The sequence below is a fragment of the Brienomyrus brachyistius genome, chromosome 14 (genome assembly GCF_023856365.1).
Source record: "Brienomyrus brachyistius isolate T26 chromosome 14, BBRACH_0.4, whole genome shotgun sequence".
NCBI lineage: Eukaryota > Metazoa > Chordata > Actinopteri > Osteoglossiformes > Mormyridae > Brienomyrus > Brienomyrus brachyistius.
Genome location: NC_064546.1, coordinates 22350959 through 22369124, shown reverse-complemented (window position 1 = coordinate 22369124; position 18166 = coordinate 22350959). Strand labels below are relative to the sequence as shown.

Genomic DNA, 18166 nt, shown 5'->3' with positions numbered 1-18166 from the left:
GTACTCAACATGGACTAATCATGGCTGAGATCCAACTTGTGCTCTCTTTGCAAGTGTGGCAAACTCTTGTTTGTACTTGTAAAATTGCCCATATACAATAACAAAATAATAGCAGGGGTGGTTCATCATTTCTGGGCCCCCACACCCCCCAGTGTAGTGACTGTAGTCGATGGGGGAAGGGCTCAAACTTTAGGGGCTCCACACAAATGCATGTTTTTTTCTTTGGGGGGGGGGTGTGGGGGTGAACGTAGCCTTACATTCCTATAGTTACCCTGCAGCTACGCTGACAGATGTGTGCCCACAGCCTATCCTTAGAAAGCAGACAGGACAGCTGAGCCAGGCCCTCAGCACTGATTGGAAAGAATGCCGGCCTTCCTGAGCTCCTATCCATCATCAAAACTGGAGTTCTTTCCGCCTTCAGCAAATGCCATCCATCAATCTTCTAACTGCTTAAACATCTTGGGGGAGGACATATCCTACCTATTTGGCACAAGACTAGGGTACACCCTAGACGGGAAGCCAGTCAGGATATACGAGCTCTTTATCTTTTTAGTGGGAAGGATCATGATAATATGCCCGAGAAACGTCAGTCTTACCTCAACTTATTTCCAATAACTCCCATACAAATTGACTGGGTACTTATGGGTAAATACGTTTATACGAAAACACAGGACAGAGGGCACTGGCTGCGTGCTCTACGCGAGCATGTTTGCAAACGACGGCACTTCTGCACACTTCTTCACAGTCCTTAACCTTCTGCAGGCCCCGATTTTCATAGTCCTCGACCTTTCGCAGGGTCCGTCACAGTTGCCATCCTTCACAGTCCTCAGCCTTCTACAGACTCCTTCACAGTTGCTGTCCGTCACAGTCCTTAGCCTTCTACAGACTCTTTCACAGTTGCTGTCCGTCACAGTCCTTAGCCTTCTACAGACTCCTTCACAGTTGCTGTCCGTCAGTCCTTAGCCTTCTACAGACTCCTTCACAGTTGCTGTCCGTCACAGTCCTTAGCCTTCTACAGACTCTTTCACAGTTGCTGTCCGTCACAGTCCTTCGCCTTCTACAGACTCTTTCACAGTTGCTGTCCGTCACAGTCCTTCGCCTTCTACAGACTCCTTCACAGTTGCTGTCCGTCACAGTCCTTCGCCTTCTACAGACTCTTTCACAGTTGCTGTCCGTCACAGTCCTTCGCCTTCTACAGACTCCTTCACAGTTGCTGTCCGTCACAGTCCTTCGCCTTCTACAGACTCCTTCACAGTTGCTGTCCGTCACAGTCCTTAGCCTTCGACAGACTCCTTCACAGTTGCTGTCCGTCACAGTCCTTAGCCTTCTACAGACTCCTTCACAGTTGCTGTCCGTTACAGTCCTTATCCTTCTAGACTCCTTCACAGTTGCCATCCTTCACAGTCCTCAGCCTTCTGCAGACTCCTTCACAGTTGCTGTCCGTCACAGTCCTTAGCCTTCTACAGACTACTTCACAGTTGCCATCCTTCACAGTCCTCAGCCTTCTGCAGACTCCTTCACAGTTGTTGTCCGTCACAGTCCTCAGCCTTCTGCAGACTCCCTTCAGTTGCTCACCTTGCCGCAGCCTAAAGAACTGGCCCTACAGATCAAATGCTCTGTGCTCAGACGGCCTTTTTAGCACAACGCACCCCGGCCCGTGTCACTGAGTGCAGCATGAGAGGATGAGCTCATCTCGGTGCAGTTCCAACCACATCGCTCTCCTTAACAGTATAAGCAGAGGAATGGGAGACGGGGGAGCAGCCAGACCCATCAAAACAGCTGCTTCCGCAGAGGGAAATCCAGATGTGCCCCGATCCCTCTTTCCAAGACCTCCCATGCACCCTAACAGCAGGAAGTTGGGTTTAGCTCACTGCTCTGGATTTGAAGGGAGTAACGAGGGACTGCAAGCTGTGGGGGAGTGCCCCAGACACACTCAGGAATTCCCCCCTCCATTTCCATCCCCTCCACATTAGCTCCAGTCTCTGCTATCGCTCCCCTACTCCAGCTTGACCCTTTATCATAATTTATTTTGCCAATTGTTGGGTCTGAAGGGGCAGCGGGGCCCGGCTTGAATGTGTCACCTTCCAGTGTGGGCAAAGAGCACACAGCACACCAGTGAGGCCGAGTGGCAGCTGGGAGCTCTGCCATGTCCTTTGGGTGATGGAAGTGAAAATCACGCACCGCACCTGACGCCTCCCAATATTTGTTAAGCAGACGCTATTATCCGAAAAGCAGGGTCAGCCAGTCCCCTGAACCCCCTCACTCTGCGGCCCAATAGTGAAGTTGCTTTGCCAGCTCAAGGATTTGAACCAGCAACCTTCTGACTTCTGATCACAGGGGTTGTAACTCCACTTAGCCACATACCGCCCCCAAAATAATGACAGCTGGAGAGGCTGGGGATTGGATGCAGTAACTCATCCATGAGTAGCACGCTCACTGCCAGTGAGCTGTATCCTCTGGGTTTTATTCGATTTTGATGCACTTCGGAGTGACGCCGGCTTAATTCCGGCACCTCTGCCCTCTCACGTGCCTTCAACAATGCCTACGTCACCGGCCAGTTTAATCTGCACTCGAGCGTCAAGGGCTTCCTCACCCCCAATGTCAGGATGTTCTGGATTCCAAGTGGGGTTTCTGTTTTCCTCCGTCTCCGTGGAGGACAGCGTGCCCTCAATCCTGCCATCGATCTTACCCCCCAGAGCCAAATCTTTTGTTTGACAGTGTTCCTGCTGACGCAGTACTATCTGTCTGTCTGGAAGACAAAACACCGATCCGCTCGTAAAAGCGAGGCTCTTTGACGTCTTTCTTCCAGGTAAAAGGCAGACTGGAGGGAGCAGCTTTCATGAGGGTGGGGGGGACATCGATCCTGATGCCTCAGCAGAGGGCCATTGTCTCTCTTTGGTACCTACGTGCCCAGCTGATGCCAAGTAAGGGGCTTAAAGCCACTCAGCACTGCGCCAATAAACGCAATCAGCTCCTCCCCCAACCCACACCTGCTGGACAACAGCCAAACTAGAACAGGAAAGAATTAGAACTGCACAAACCTGCCCCCTAATTCCAAAGAACACAGGGCTAGATGTTCCTCTAAGACACACACACTGTGGACCATACATTTCACAGAAGATCGAGAAGACAGCTTGGTCCAATACATCACATTACATCATGTATACAAAGGTAACCTGCCATCCACCTTCAATAATCTCACACAATACTAACCAGACCATGCGGATTTGGGCTTTACTTAATTAAAACATGCATTTCTGCAGCAGCAATGCCTGCGAGCAGAGAAGGCGTGTCTACCTCTGTTTGCGTTCAGTTCAGGCACGTGTGCACTGCCCAACATTGTTGTGCCAAACAAAGATGTAGAAACCACAACAGTGTGACGACAATGCAACAGCCACTGAGCGACTGATTCACATTCGCGTCCTTTCCTGCGCTGACGTAACAGCACGCCACTTTCACATGTCTGCCGGGATGCACACGCATGCCCGCTGAACACCTTAAGGCCTGGATACCACCACTTGGGCAGTTTGGATCAAAGGGCGGTGTGCTTTTCATAGCTATTCCTTCACCCTTTAGTAACACTAACACTGCTGCACTGTCCTCCCTGACTGCTGCTCTTAGGTCCCACAGAGTAGATAAACCACAGCAGTCATCCCTACAGAGCGATGTACTGCTCTGGGCTCCAACCAGCTGTCCACAGAGTACCGTATGACATAGATGGTGTTGGTGTGACGTAGCCGGCAAACTGGAGCGTGGGGATGCCATGTCCGTGATCGGAAGTTGCCCGGTTGAAACCCCAAGGTCAGCAGTGAGATTTTACCATTGTGGCCTTAAGGAGAGCCCTTCACCTCTGCCTGTCTGACACGTCCATCCCAAAAATATATGTTGCTTTGGATAAATAAATAAAAACATAAATCAGCCATGAGTCACGGCGCTGGGTGTTGGTGCGTCGTTGTCATTGTGGGACGTTAGACAGAGCCTGCACCGTCACCGACAAACACACACAGACACAACGCTGCATTCACACAGGACTTCGAGAATATAGACCCCGCCCACAGAAACTCTTCAGGCTGCCAGCTAGCATACCTCGTAATTAGACGTCTACCCATTCATTATGACATTACTTACTTTCAAATGCAGGATTTTTCTGGATCCTGGGGCTTAGCGGAGGACTGAAAGCATCTGGGCAGATAATCTGCCTGCAGGGGAAGAGATATGAAGCTCTGAGGAATGCCCCCCCCCCCCCAAGTGCTGGGTTTCAGACACCCGAGGGGGGCTGTCCACACAGGGTTTGAGTGAGGACATGGGATCCAGTCAGAAGGGCCACGCACATGTACGCGCATCAACACGTACACACACGGCGATTGCAAATTTGTGATGTTCCTCCAGTGAACAGGAAGCACCAAACTGGTGCTGCATATATTGGGCACTTTTTAACGGCACAAGAGAAATGGCTGTGATGACATCATTCTCTCCATACCTCCACATGGTGGCCACATCCTACAAACTGCACGCCTGGACCTCAAAATGAAAGCACTGCATTCTGGGATTTTTAGCATGTTTTCCACTCGCACTGCACTGCCTGTGCTTCATTGCGCCGCACTGCATCGTGGGACCTCGGACCTTGTCCGAGTTACAAAACCCTCAAGCGCATGACTTAAGCTGAAATGCAAAGCAACCATTTACTGGCCTGCATGAACCCAGAGGGGAAGGTCACTGCAAGTCTCTGCTCTGCAATGTGCTGCTGACACTATGGTGACGTCTGTGTTACTGAAACAATCCAATTTCAATTAATGTCCCCTACCTTGAATTAGAACAAAGAGGTACACCCAGAACAGTGTGTTCCCAGCATGAAGTGACACATCAGACAGGGGGGTGGGGGTCACTGACTAGCTCAGGGGCTTCCCCAAGTCGCTCCTGCGCCTCCCGCCCGGACACACCTAGCCTGTGTGCTTACCGCCACACCTCCTGCACACGCCGTGCTAGAGTGCACTTAGCTGTGGCCAAAGCTATGAGCCCCATGTGACCAGTACACCCCCGCAGGGCCAGAGTGAGGACAGCAAGGACGCAGTAACTTCTATGTCTCAAACCCAGTTCCCTCACCCCTCCGCCAACCCCAATGGCAGGTCAGCAGCATTATGGGCAATGTACACGTACACACACACACACACACACACACACACACACACACACACACACACACACACACACACACACACACACACACACACACACACACACACACACACACACTTGTGCACATTTGTATTCATATCTTTTTGGGGAGTCTACATGCATTTCTGTGGGAAAACCTTGAATCCAAACACTGGCAACCTTAACCTCTATCCAATCCTACCTTAACCATAAGTAAGCAAAGAATTTTGGCTATTTTAGTTGTTTGATTGCAGTCAAAGTTGTAAAAAGTAGTGCTTCCCCTTGTGGGGACCGAAAAAATGGTTACATCCAAATAACTGGTTTTTAACCACAGTCTGGGGACCGAACGTCCCCATAATGTCATAAATTCCTGACGCACACACACAAGCTCCACCCCACTGACCGCAGCCCCGCCCAGTGGCGTGTGTGAGGTCACCGTGGTAATGCAGAAGCAGATTGGGACTCAATCTCCCACACAGAACTGCTGCAACCCAGTGAAGGCAGACATCAAAGGACCGGGCAGGTGGGACAGACCCAGCACACCCCTGTGACACCCCCCCATCTGACCAAACCTACCTTTGATGAATCTCATTTTCTCTCTGCAACACGATCAAGGCACAACAGAGAAAATTCAGGACGTCATTTGGCCGCTGGGAGAGCATTTGGGGACAGGGGGGTGGGATAGACAGCGGCCTTGGGAAGAGTACTACATGCGAGGGAGTGGGGGACGCCAAGGGGGAGGGGGTCTGGACAGTAGGAGCCGCGCTTTTAAAGGTACAGTGTAGAATTGCTCAGCCATGTGCGAATTTAGGGGGGTGATTACAGGATTTCCAGGAACTGGGCCTCGCCTCGCATCCCAGTCCCATGCAGCCCCTCCTGCACCCGTCCCCCAGTCTCATGAAGGCCCCCCGAGGATGACCATGGGGCTCTCTTTTCATCCCCCCCCCACTTCTCACTAAAACCATCCTAACCACCGTATACCTTCCTTTATGCGCCACGCTGCCGTCATCATCCATTCTGTGGAATTTCTGGATGAATTGACGGCTCTAAACAGACCGAAACTGACGCCCATATTATTATGCTAATAGTGGGATTAGAGCGTAAACGAGCGAAATCGGCGTCCAGAGCGTGTCGGCGCCGAGCGTATGCGGCATTAAAGCGGGGCGATTTCTGCACCGTCCTGAGATGGGCGACAGAGAGACTGCCGCAGACAGCCAATACGCCTGCTTTGTCTGAGCACAGGGGGGCCAAGGTCGAGCAGACGTTGGGGGTGGGGGCAGACTGGTCTGAAGTCACGCAGCTGCACTCGCATGCAGCCATGCAGAATAACTGAGGTCCTCATTGTCTCCATCAACCTTATTTACATAGAAAAGGTACAAATCACCTTTAATTGACAAAACTGTGAGGTCGTCTCCTCCTTTCAGACACACAAGCACAGCCAGTCCTGCACTGTTATCCAGCCACTGGTATGTGGTGTTTATCTTTCATAATGATGCTCACAATGGCCCCACCCAGCAGAGTGTGGCCACTCCCCAAAATGCCTTATATGGAAAGATGAGGTGGTGGGAGGATCCTTGCGGTCATGGACCTGGAGCATTCCCGATGCGGCTCTCCCACGCGGCAAGATAGTCCTATGGGTCAGTAGTAGCCACGTCCGCGCCCCCTCCCCCTCCCCCTCCCCCTCCCACGGCCCCGCCCCCGCGTCTGCAGGTGTCCTGCGGAGCGATGCAACTTCCTCCTCTCCTCATGGTGCTCGCGTTCAGCCTTCAGCCGCCGCTGCTGCTGCTCCGACTGCGACACAGACAGACACACAGACACAGACAGACACACAGACAGGATGCAGAACAAAGAGCCACGGTCAGAGTGCCCACATCACAGTCTCAGTTAAAAATAAAAAGGCCAAAGACTGAGCCAGGGGGAACCCCCACACACCCCCGTATGGAAAAATGGGCCAGGGGAATACCAGCACACATACACGGGGAGGCTATGTTGGATAAACACACATGGCAAGGGGTCGTGGTGTGTGGGGAGGGGGGCAGGTCATCTAATGTTTACAGCAACAGCCCAGATAGGGTTCCGAGCAGACCCAGCTGTGACTGACAGGGGATGTGGCACGAGCAGCGACAGCACACGCTTCCACGCCCGGCACCACGCCTGCATTCCTGCACGATGAGTGACGCCTCGCAAACAATGATGTTACACAGGGTATTTACAGGGAAGGTCTGAGCACAGGTACCAGGAACCTATAGCAGGTGGCGATTAGTCAGGCCTCTGCAGGAGGAAATCAGGCCCCCCCCCCCCCCACCCCAACATACACTCTCCCACAATGATCACCCCCCTCCCACAGAGGGTCCACAGCTTTAACCAGGGAGGGGGCCCACCTTCTGCAGAGTGAACGTGAGCTGCTTGCCACCCACGGCCGTGCCGGCCATGCTGCGTGCTCCAGAACGTTCCTCCAGTCTCACACGCTCCTCCAGAGAGGCCCTGGGGGGGAAGGGGGGGCACACACAGCAGTCAGTAACAGGGATGTAAATCACACGCCTACGAAGAGCCCGTAACACAAGGGCGCTGTGTGGCTCAGTGGGGTAGGGCACTATCCCTGTGACCGGAAAGCTGCTGGTTCAAACCAGCGGGCGGGCGGGCATGTGAAGGGGGGGACGGGTGGACGAACTAGTGGAGAAAGGTGGGCGGGATGATGAGCTGGGTGATGGACAAGGAGAGAGAGACAGGCGGGTGGAGAGTGGGGGGGTCAGGTGGGGAGGAAGACAGGCAAGCAGAGGGACAGACAGACACTCACTTCTGCTCCTTCTGTTTGCGCGTCGCCTCCCCAAAGCTGCGAAACTCCTCTCCAGATTTGATCTGGTAAAATTTCGGCTCCAGGTTCTGCAGGCTGGTCTCGCGGTCCTGCTGCTTGCGCTCCTGCCGCTTGCGCTGCCTCTCTTCCACCCGCAGGAGGCGCCGCTGCTCCCGCACCTCATCCACCCAACTCTTGTCATCATCGGAGCTCTCCTCGGAACTGGCCTGGCCTTCCTGCTCCTGATCCTCGTTGCATTCCTGCTGTAGGTGGACAGAGGAGAACCGGTGGCTTTGCTGAACACAGTGCTCAGTGAACCGTGAACATGACTGCCTCCTGGGCGACCTCCTTTTTAAGGTCAGAACCTGAACATTATTTTCAGCAGCAGCCCTGCAACACGATAGGGCCGTATTAACCATTTAAAGCTTCAACTGACTCGATCCTACAGTATTTCATTAGGAAATGACGGGTAAGCAGCCCAGAGACCTACGCTGTGTGATCTACACGTCTCAGAGTGCTTCCCTGCATCAGGCCCTGGAGAGACCGCAGCGCACACAGCTCATGCTTCCTCAAATGCACCCGCACTGTAACACTGCCCAAACACTGGCCAAAATCATACAGAACTCAGAAGCGCAGTGGGATCAGCGCAGTGGAATCATCGCAGTGTGTCGATTTCTGTCTGGTTAAAGGCAATGGTAGATATCACATGCTTTGCATGGGGTTTTTCTGTGTGTATGTGTGTGTATTTATGTATGTACACACACACACACAGCTTGGAGAGATTTCTGTTAAATGAGTGTCATCTCCGCAAAAGCAGACAGACATGTTCGTACCAGCACTCCCCCTCAGCGACCTCACAGCCAATGGGGCTGGTGCAGGGACGCTGGGGAAAGGCGTCGCCCGCTGAGGTGTGAGGTCACACCACCGGCGCCTCACCTGCTGGGCGGCGGCCTGTTTCTCAAGGAGGCGGAGCTTCTTCTTCCTCTTCTGGCCCACCTTGGAGACGATGGGGTTGAGCAGACGGAACTCCTCGCTCTGCTGGTCCACCTGGTAGTCAGGGTTCTCAAACATCACCTTGAAGCGCGCGTCGCTTAGGATGCTGGCCGCCGCCTGGGGGGTGGTGGGGGGGGGGGGGTTAGCAGCGTCTACGCTGGAACAATACCGCCACGTCATGTTCTTCCACAATGCGTAATGCACTTTTGGGAAAGGATCTATTAATAGAAAGTCAATCAACTGGAAGGGGCACTCTGATGCCGGTAACTGAGGCGCGGGTCCGGCCATCTCACCTTGCCCTTCTTCCTCCTGCAGGCCTGATCTTCCTCATCTCCTTCCTCCATCAGCTTCAGGGCCAGTTCTTGGTTGACCTTGGGCAGCTTCTGCTTACAGAATGAGAGGGGGTAGGGGCTAGATCTAGGGTCGAACTGCAGGGGAATTGAACCAGCACCCCTCTGGTGTCCCTAAACCTGTACGACCCCAAAGCAGTGCCCTCACCTTGACCTGCACCCTGTGTGCTCTGGTCTCCTCTATCTTCTGTCGGATGCGGTCCTTGCGGTATTCTTCATAGGCAAACGGGTTCGCCATGGCCTTCACCTGACGGGCCACAGCACAGAGACAGGTCATGACTCAGTACTGGGCACCCGGGAGAGCCCCCCCGGCAGGCCTGAGCACCCGGGAGAGCCCCCCCCGGCGGGCCTGAGCACCCGGGAGAGCCCCCCCCGGCGGGCCTGAGCACCCGGGAGAGCCCCCCCCGGCGGGCCTGAGCACCCGGGTGAGTTTCCTACCTTGTGGTAAAGACGGATGTCCATGAAGAAGCCATGCATGTAGGCTCTCAACAGCGCCGAGCCAATCAGGTGAGACAGGCCTGAGGGGGGCGGCACGGATAAGAGGGCAGGGGTCAGGCAGGGTGGGGGGCACAGTGGAGAGGACTGGGGTCACAGCAGCCACCAGGCCTGGGAGGATGGACTCCACCAAGCGACCACACAGAGCACACGCCCAACTCCAGGATTGAAGCCAATCCGGAGGCACCGACTGGCTGGTACCTGGTTATAGAAGCCAGTCCCAATGATATTCCCCCCGTTTTCTCCAGGCCCCCCCATCACAAAGGCCCCACGCCACTCACCCAGGTTCTCCAGGTCCTTGCGTGTGACAAACTTGTAGTCGTCGTACACTGTGGTCTCTGGGTTCTCCTCAAGTTCCTCTGTCAGATTGTCAAGGAAGGAACACCATCGAGGTGCAGGGCCCAGGGCCTTGGGGGGGCAGACGAACCATATATCGGGGGGGGGGGGGTGGGTAACTACAGAAGGTGCCAAAACAGCAGACCAACAACAGCTGATCTCACACACGTAACACTAGGTCCATACATGGTGGAACCCACAACCAAGGCAGACTCACAGGGATGTAGAAGGTGCTCATCTTGGGGACCTCGTTTGCGGTGAAGAGCATTCCTAAGGAAAGAGAGACGTAGGAGGGAGATTTCAGCCACGCAGCGGCATCGAGATCAAAGAGCAGAACCACAACAAAGGCGACGGGCCATGGAACCAGCGCTTGGTTTGCGCCGGGGGGAGCGAACTGGGACGCCGCCGTAACCATTCCCGTTTTAATCCCAAGTGCTCCCGGAAAAATCCACACATATAATTTTTTTTCCAGTCTATGTAGGTCTCCTTTCATGCACAAACCACATGAATAATTGTCTGAATTCGCTAATCATACATTCCTTCAGAAAAGCCCACAGAATAAGCATCTTAAACTGTTTAACTGCAGATGTTCTGCAAAAACATTTAGGAGTTCAATTATTCAGCAGGAGGTTCTTAAGTGACAGACCCAGAAATTTAGTGTAATTAAGAATGAAACAGAGATGCCTCCAAAAGGCAGCCAGCTACACCAATGACACGGGTACAGTTATGCATTAGTGCTGCCCCCTGTTGGTGCAGGCAGGAAACTGCAGCGTTTTACAGAAGCCTATAAGCCCCTCTGCTGAACATCACAAACTGCCCACAGGGACCTCACAATGGGAGGAGAAGGGCTGGACACCCCCCCCCCCCCCCAAAGGAAAGTCCCCAAAAACAGCTTCTCCTCTGCTCTCCATCCTTCCTCACCCGAGTTGGGGTACAGACACACATCGTTGATGCCACTCTGCGGCTCAATGGAGGAGAGCATCTTCCCCTGGAACGAGAAACGAGGTTAATCCACAGACTTGTGTCAGAAGACAGAATAGGGCAGACATGCAGGCAGGAGGACAGACAGATGGAGACATGGCGGACTCAGAGGACGAAGACACAGGCTCACCGTGTCTTTGTTCCACATCTTGATGATCTTGGAGTCTGCAGACAGAATCAAATCCAGCTGGTTGTGGAAGTTGAGAGACTTAATAGGCAGGCCGTAGTAATGGTCCTTCACCAGCAGAGGGCGACTAGAGCGCAGATCATACAGCAGCACCTTACAGTAAATGAAAGACAAGCCACTTCTATGTTTGTACATGTCCTTTTCTATAAGGGCCTTTTACACAGTCATTAATTTATGGCAGCATATTCGTCCAATGTGGACTCTGACCGAGTACCTGTCCGGTGCTGGTGCCCACTGCCATGGTGAGGCTGTCGTTGAACTTCAGAGCGCTGATGGAGGGTAATCCGTCCACCCTGGAAGGAGACGATTAATGCATCTTTGTTCTTCATCAGTGTAATGATGGCATGGAATCCATCGGTTGACAATGGAGATCGTATGACTTCTCAGCCACAGTCTTCCACCATGACGACCGAACTTGTACAGCATCCACTTAAAGGGGCCCCGCCCCAAAGCTCCTATTCTGCAGCTACTGCTTCATTTTAGCTGCAACCTAGTGCATCCTAGGATCCACGCTGCGGTGTGAGAAAACAGCTAAATGTTGCCCCCTGCTGGCCAGACGCGCACTCACTCGGTTGCCTCCGTAATGCTGCTCAGGGCACAGTCCAGCATGCCCACTCGTTCCCGCATCCGAGGGTCCCAGCACTCCACCTTCCCCTGTATAAAGGGAGTCACGGGATCAGGTGGAAGGAAAGTCACATGACTATCAGGGCCCAATCAGAATCCACAGGCAGGCCCCACCTACCTCCACGGTTCCTGTAGCCAGGAGGTGATGGACAGGGTTGATATCACACACATTGTTTGCCCTGCGGAGACAGAGAGATGGAATTGGAGGTAAGAGTACTCCGTCGCCCCAGGTTACAGTGTAACGCACACAAACACTCGACTACTAGTGTTCTGCTGTTTGTACACAGACACAAATACTGGAGCAAATACTTACACAGCGTCGGTCTGCAAGGAGCTCAGAAAGCGGCCCTGCTCAAGATTGAGCCTGTAAACCTCGGAGCTGAGTGGGACAAAGCAAGAGGCTACGATTCACACCATCGTTTTAAGGCTTTAAAAATATTTACAGTCTAATGGACACCTGTCTCTCCAAAAGGGCAGAGACAAACCCAGGGCACAGAACCACAGACAACCCCTCCCCACACCTGGCTCCGACGAAGAACAGATCACAGGACGGGTAGTGGTAGGAGAAGGCGCGGCCAAACTTGGGGATGCGGGTGTTGTAGTAGTGACCATCCTGGGAGTGGAACTCGACGTAGCGGTTGCAGTGCAGGAAGACCAGCTGGGTGCAGGAGAACAGAAAGCAGTAAGAATAATCACCGGGGGAGGGGGGCTGCAGCACTGCAGAGTGGGAGAGGGCCACCGGTGCTCACCTTAGAGTAGTCATCAGACAGGATGTCAAAGGCCACCACTGAAAAGCAAGCAGACAGGGGTGCTGTGAGACCAGCGACATCACATTTACGGCCAATGAAGCCCCTCTCTGCGACCGGAGATACGGATGGTTAATGAGGACAGTGTACATCGGTCAGCCATAACGTTAAGACCCCCGCCTAATATTGTGTAGGTCCCCCTCCTGCCACCAAAACAGCTCTGACCCGTCTAGACATGGTCTCCGGGAGACTCTGAAGGTTAATGTATCTGGTAGGATGAGGTTAGCAGCAGATCCTGTAACCCCTGTAAGTGGTGAGGTGGGACCTCCACGGATTGGACTTGTTTGTCCAGAACATCCCACAGATTCTCGATTGGACTGAGTTCTGGGGAGTTCGAAGGCCTAATTATTAGAGTTATACCTTTGTGAAGCACTTTGAATTGCCTTGTGTCTGAATTGTACTATTTAACTAAACTTGCCTTGCCAAGTCAATACCCTAAACCGTTTTTATGTTTCTCAAACCATTCCTGAACAATTTCTGCAGTGTGGCAGAGTGCATTATCCTGCTGAAAGAGGCCACTGGCATTGGGGAATACCACTGCCATGAAGGGTTGTACAATGTTTAGGTAGGTGGTACGTGTCAAAGTGACATCCACATGAAGGCCAGGACCCAAGGCTTCCCAGCAGACCATTGCTCAGAGCATCACACTGCCCTGGCTCGCCTTCTTCCCATAATGCATCCTGTATCATCTTTGCCCCTTTTAAATGAGGCACACATACATGATGTAACGGAAACGTGACTCATCAGGCAAGGCCACTTCCTTCCATTGCTCCATGGTCCAGTTCTGAGGCTCGTGTCCACTTTGGTGCTTTCGGTGATGGACAGGGGTCAGCATGGGCTTTCTGACCGGTCTGCAGCCCCATACGACGACTGTGTGTTCTGACACCTTTCTATCACAGCCAGCATTAACTTTTTCAGCAGTTTGTGGTACAGTAGCTCTCCTGTGGGATCAGACCGGAGAGACCAGCCTTCGGTCCCCATGCACACCAATCACCCTTGGGCGCCCATGACCTCTGCTTCACCGGTTGACCTTCCTTGGACCACATTTGGTAGGTACACCCCAGGAACACCAAGACCTGCCATTTTGTAGATGCTCTGACACAGTCGTCTAGCCATCACAATTTGGCCCTTGTCAGAGTCACTCAGATCCTCACACTTGGACATTTTCCTGCTTCCAACACATCAACCTCAAGAACTGACTGTTCACTTTCATAATATACAATGGCTCCCTTGACGGGCAACAGTATAAAAAGAGTCAGTGTTATTCACTTTACCAGTCAGTGGTTTTACGGTCCTTTTTAAACAAGCTAAACTCACTCCTCTGTATATGGGCTAAGAGTCACTTCGCATTTGGATTCACATGCCCATCGCCTCGTAAAAGCACCCGGTTCACTTTTGGTGCACTTCAGCCTTTATGTCGTCTCAGTCCATTTCACATTCTCACTCGGTCCTTTTGGACACAGAACTCGAGTCATTTCTTCCTCAACAAAACGCTGAGCTTGTGACCGGGAAGGAATATAAATAGGACTATTCAAACTTCTGCTATTATTATTCTACCAACTGGGTAATAAAATACTGCACGCATCAACACCACCACTTTCCCAGCTCTATAAATTACTGCAATCTATCTTTAGAATTCATAACCATTTTTTGACTGTTTTGACATCAGCACTGTGTGGCACAGAGAAAAGCGAAGCACGTCAGACACACGTCCCGTTTACACATGGTCACATGGTCAGACCACATCTTACGGTGATCCCAGTTCGGTTCTCTTTTGGAGGCTCCGAGTTCCACTGGAACATTCACATACAGCCCCTTCTGTGAGGGCGGCACACAGTCGGCTTAAACTGGAAGAATCGAGCCAAGAGTGAAGACGCCCGATCGGTGTACATGATCCCATGCATAACCAATGTTCCACTACAGGCTGCACACCACATCCATGTATAGCTTACATATGTAAATGTTGTCTTCACTGACTCCTTGTATCGACACCTATCACTTTACTGTAAATTGCACGCTATTTATGGATAGCTATGATTGCTGTTTAATGTTTAATGTCTTTATATTTATGCCCCCTGTTCCAGTCTGGACCTTAGCAACCAAACATGCCACGGTAACACCGTACAGAGTATGACCACGGATTTGAAAATAAAACTCTGCCTGATTGATTGGACCGAACATCAGACTCAGGACCAGCCTGATGAGCTCTAAGGCCGGCACTTAGCCACAGAGTCCCAGTCACAGAGTCCCACGCATGACACTCAGGGAGTCACAGAAGTGAGGAGGCTGCACTTTCCCATGGTCACCAAACGGTGACCGGGGCAGAGTCAGCGCTACGGGCCGCTCAGCATGTCACGCCAGAATACGAGGATGCTTAAAAATTCATCCATTCCCAAAGCGGACTCGACGCCCCGCCACCTCTCCTCCAAAGATGCGCGTTCAGCTTCGCTGGAGCGCGACAGGACACTCAACACTGGTGCTGACAGGACGGGGAGTGGCTGCCTCGCAGGAGTCGCCTAAGGCGGGGGGGGCGGGGAGACGCCCAGGAGTCATCGTCTTCAGTTCCTATTTATTTGGCTGTGACACTGAGGGAGTGATTTCCACCGTTTCTTCGCGTTTCTTACGGACACATGTAACTAGTTCCAGTTAATACCAGCGTTACTGCAGCAACCAGGGACTTTATCTGCAGTGCGGCTCCATCAGTGGGCACAGCGTCAGTGTGGCGGCGCTGCCTCTGGGCAAGCGAGTCGGCCGGTCCTGGCCCGAGAGAACCCATCCAAACGGAGCAAGAGACGCCGGAACGGGCCGTCACCAGAAAGGACAGGTGGCCACACATCGCCCTCCGCAGGCTTCGAAAGGCACGCGCCCCAAATCACCCAGACTAGCCGATGATTCTGCCGCACCACACCCAGTCTCAGAGCTAGCGGCGCGGCTCTGGGCTGCTCCCCTCCCCAAGCAGAGAAGTGGTTATCAGCACTTTTCTCCACTCCGTTGGGGACATGCACATACGTAAAAGTGTCATCTGTTACGATGCAGTGAAGGTATGAATGCAAAAAAAACCAAAACAGGAGGAGACAAGGAAGGAAAACCGAGGAATCTTTTCCGGTAGATAAAGGAGAGAAAGAAGAGAGGGTACAACATCCGCACTTACCGTCTGAGTCCAGGCACCTTTCAAACTTGAGTGACAGCTGGTAAGTGTCATAGCAGCGAACCCTTGGCTTGTATGTCCCTGTAACAGTGGGTATTTCCACTTTAATTAAAATAAATACAAACAAATACCCTTCAAAGGCAGGAGAGGATGATCCAGCTATCAGCCCTCGGCATAAATGGGGTAAAAGTGCAAAGCCAACAAGGCAACCAGGACATCACCTGCCGCTATGATGTACTGCCCGTCCCGGGACACCTTTATTGACGTGCAGACCGTGGGCATCTCGAAATCCTGGATAAGCTCGATTCTACGCTGGACGTCTGTGGGTGAAACACGGAGGACAGACAAACAGTGATTAGAGAAAAGGTTCCTTGAAGTTGGCTACTCTAAACAAATGTGCAGAAAAAAATAACGTACCGACATCTTTCTTTTGCAAGTCTCTCTTCTTTCGGTCAGAGAGCCACTGTAAATAAGAAAGCGAAAATCAGATATCGCGGTTCCTTAAAGCGGCTGAGCGGGCAAAGCCACTGTGGTTGTGATCAGAAAGTCGACGGTTCACACGTTCGTGGGCCCCTGAGCGAGGCCCTTAATCGCCAGCTCCAGCGGCGCTGCACGTTGGCTGACCATGTGCTATAACCCCGCAGACATGGAGAGCAAAACAGATTAGGCGAAGACAGGAGTTCCAATGTATCTGTACTCGTACAAATGGCAAATAATGGATTTATCCATCTACCGAAGTCTACTGATCTGCAGCGAAGTTTGACTAGTTCAACGCAGTATTCATTAGCCCTGAGGACGAAAATCACAGAAATAAGCTGATCTCTTAGAGAACATCGCTGATGTTGTCAGAATCAGTCAGGCTGTTTTCCTAGGTTTTATGTTGAAGTTGAAACGTAAAACGACACCATGTTTTTCGGGAGTACGTGTCGCGCAGTTTGGATATTTTATGGCTTCGGCGGGGAGGTTTACTAAAAATCTAACAAATTCATTAACGTGTTTTTCCCAATCAGCCGGCTACGTTCCACCGTTACGCAGGACACTCGTTGCCTTACCTCTGGAAGAGACTTTCCGTGACTTAAGTTATATATTTTTACATCGTTCACGCTGGTTATCTGCATTTTTCACCAATGTCGGTTGGCACACTAACTCATAACGCGAAAAAGAAAAATACTACACTAACAACAGCACGTTGGACCCAGCCACACGAGTAGAGTAACAGGAAGTGTGTGTCCCTGAAATCAAGGCCCGTAGAGACACAGTGCACGCACGAATTACCGTTCCGACTTTGGAAAACGCTCATTATATAATTGCAGTATTATGTTCCGAGAGAATACATATGCGTTTTTCCTTGCACTTTGCTTCGTATAATTTAGTTTCAGCCACTCTGCAGTTTCTGTTTGTGTGATGTAAGAATAATTATTAATGTAAGATTTATGTTAAAGAATGGCCATGTAATTCTTTAATGTAAACCAGTGGCACACTTTTTAACGTGTAAACAATTTATTTAAAAAAAAAATAAACCAACAAATAAAATGCAGAAACAATAACAAATGAAAAATAACAAACGAGCATAAAAATGATACATGTTATATTCTTAACTAAATTATAATCAAAGAACCTTAAAACTGAAAAACGAAAACTTGCATGCTGTAGGAAATGACAGTACTATGAAACATAACAAAAAAAAACTGAATTCTGAATTGTTCCGCACCCAAAGGCACACAGGTCTGACTATTATTGATTCTAAATTCATTTATAAACAAGGTAGTCAAAATAAACGTCCATCTGTTCATCCATTTTCTATACCTGCTTGTCCTATTCAAGGCTGTGGGGGCACCTACCCAAGGCAGGGCACGCTCACACAAACCATTCAGAATTTGGCAACTCCAGTTAACCTCAGCATGTTTTTGGACTGTGTGGGGGGGAGGGCAAGCTGCAGGTGCCTGGAGGAAATCCCACGATGACACGGGGAGAACATGAAGACGCACAAAGACCAGGGGTGGAGACTGTAACTCCACTCCCCGGGCTGTAACGCAACAGTGGCCAACTCCGGGTCAATGTATCACTGTCAAATGTCATTTTATGATTTTATAAACCAGCTGTGTGTGTTTGTGAGTAAGAGATGCGTATGCATGTTGATTTGTGATCAGCGAATGAACAGTCATTCATCACAATACAGCAAAGTAATGGTGCAATATGACCCTTGTGTGACGTATTAGAAAAATACTGTAACACGGCAAGAGGATGCGGACAGTGAAGATTATAGCTATGGCTGTTTGTCAATCTGAACTTTGGATG

General features: G+C 51.5%; 1 protein-coding gene across 2 annotated transcripts; it reads right to left on the bottom strand.

The window, feature by feature from the left end:
- Positions 1-6506: 6506 nt before the first annotated feature.
- On the bottom strand, positions 6507-17124 carry nol10 (nucleolar protein 10). 2 transcript variants are annotated; one of them, XM_048975312.1, is made up of 21 exons: positions 16921-17124; positions 16286-16331; positions 16090-16188; positions 15872-15949; positions 12664-12701; positions 12436-12572; positions 12228-12293; positions 12033-12093; positions 11859-11944; positions 11505-11583; positions 11234-11383; positions 11044-11110; positions 10340-10392; positions 10068-10194; positions 9730-9809; positions 9440-9538; positions 9235-9324; positions 8885-9058; positions 7952-8211; positions 7536-7638; positions 6507-6945 (listed from the first exon to the last, which is right to left on the bottom strand). In XM_048975312.1, the coding sequence occupies exons 1-21, from the start codon at positions 16984-16986 to the stop codon at positions 6793-6795; spliced, it is 2112 nt and encodes a 703-aa protein (XP_048831269.1). In that variant the 5' UTR covers positions 16987-17124; the 3' UTR covers positions 6507-6792. The 2 variants fall into 2 exon arrangements, with proteins under 2 accessions (XP_048831269.1, XP_048831270.1); XM_048975313.1 differs by having other exon boundaries at positions 7952-8208.
- Between the last annotated feature and the right edge of the window lie 1042 nt (positions 17125-18166).

Excerpts from the sequence above, each read along its gene's own strand:
- nol10 (XM_048975312.1), bottom strand. The coding sequence starts at position 16,986 with ATGCAGATAACCAGCGTGAACGATGTAAAAATATATAACTTAAGTCAC. Across the intron at positions 12,294-12,435 it reads CTGTTCTTCGTCGGAGCCAG|CTCCGAGGTTTACAGGCTCA; the intron begins GTGTGGGGAGGG and ends TGTCCCACTCAG. Across the intron at positions 11,584-11,858 it reads AGCATTACGGAGGCAACCGA|GGTGGACGGATTACCCTCCA; the intron begins GTGAGTGCGCGT and ends GTCTCCTTCCAG.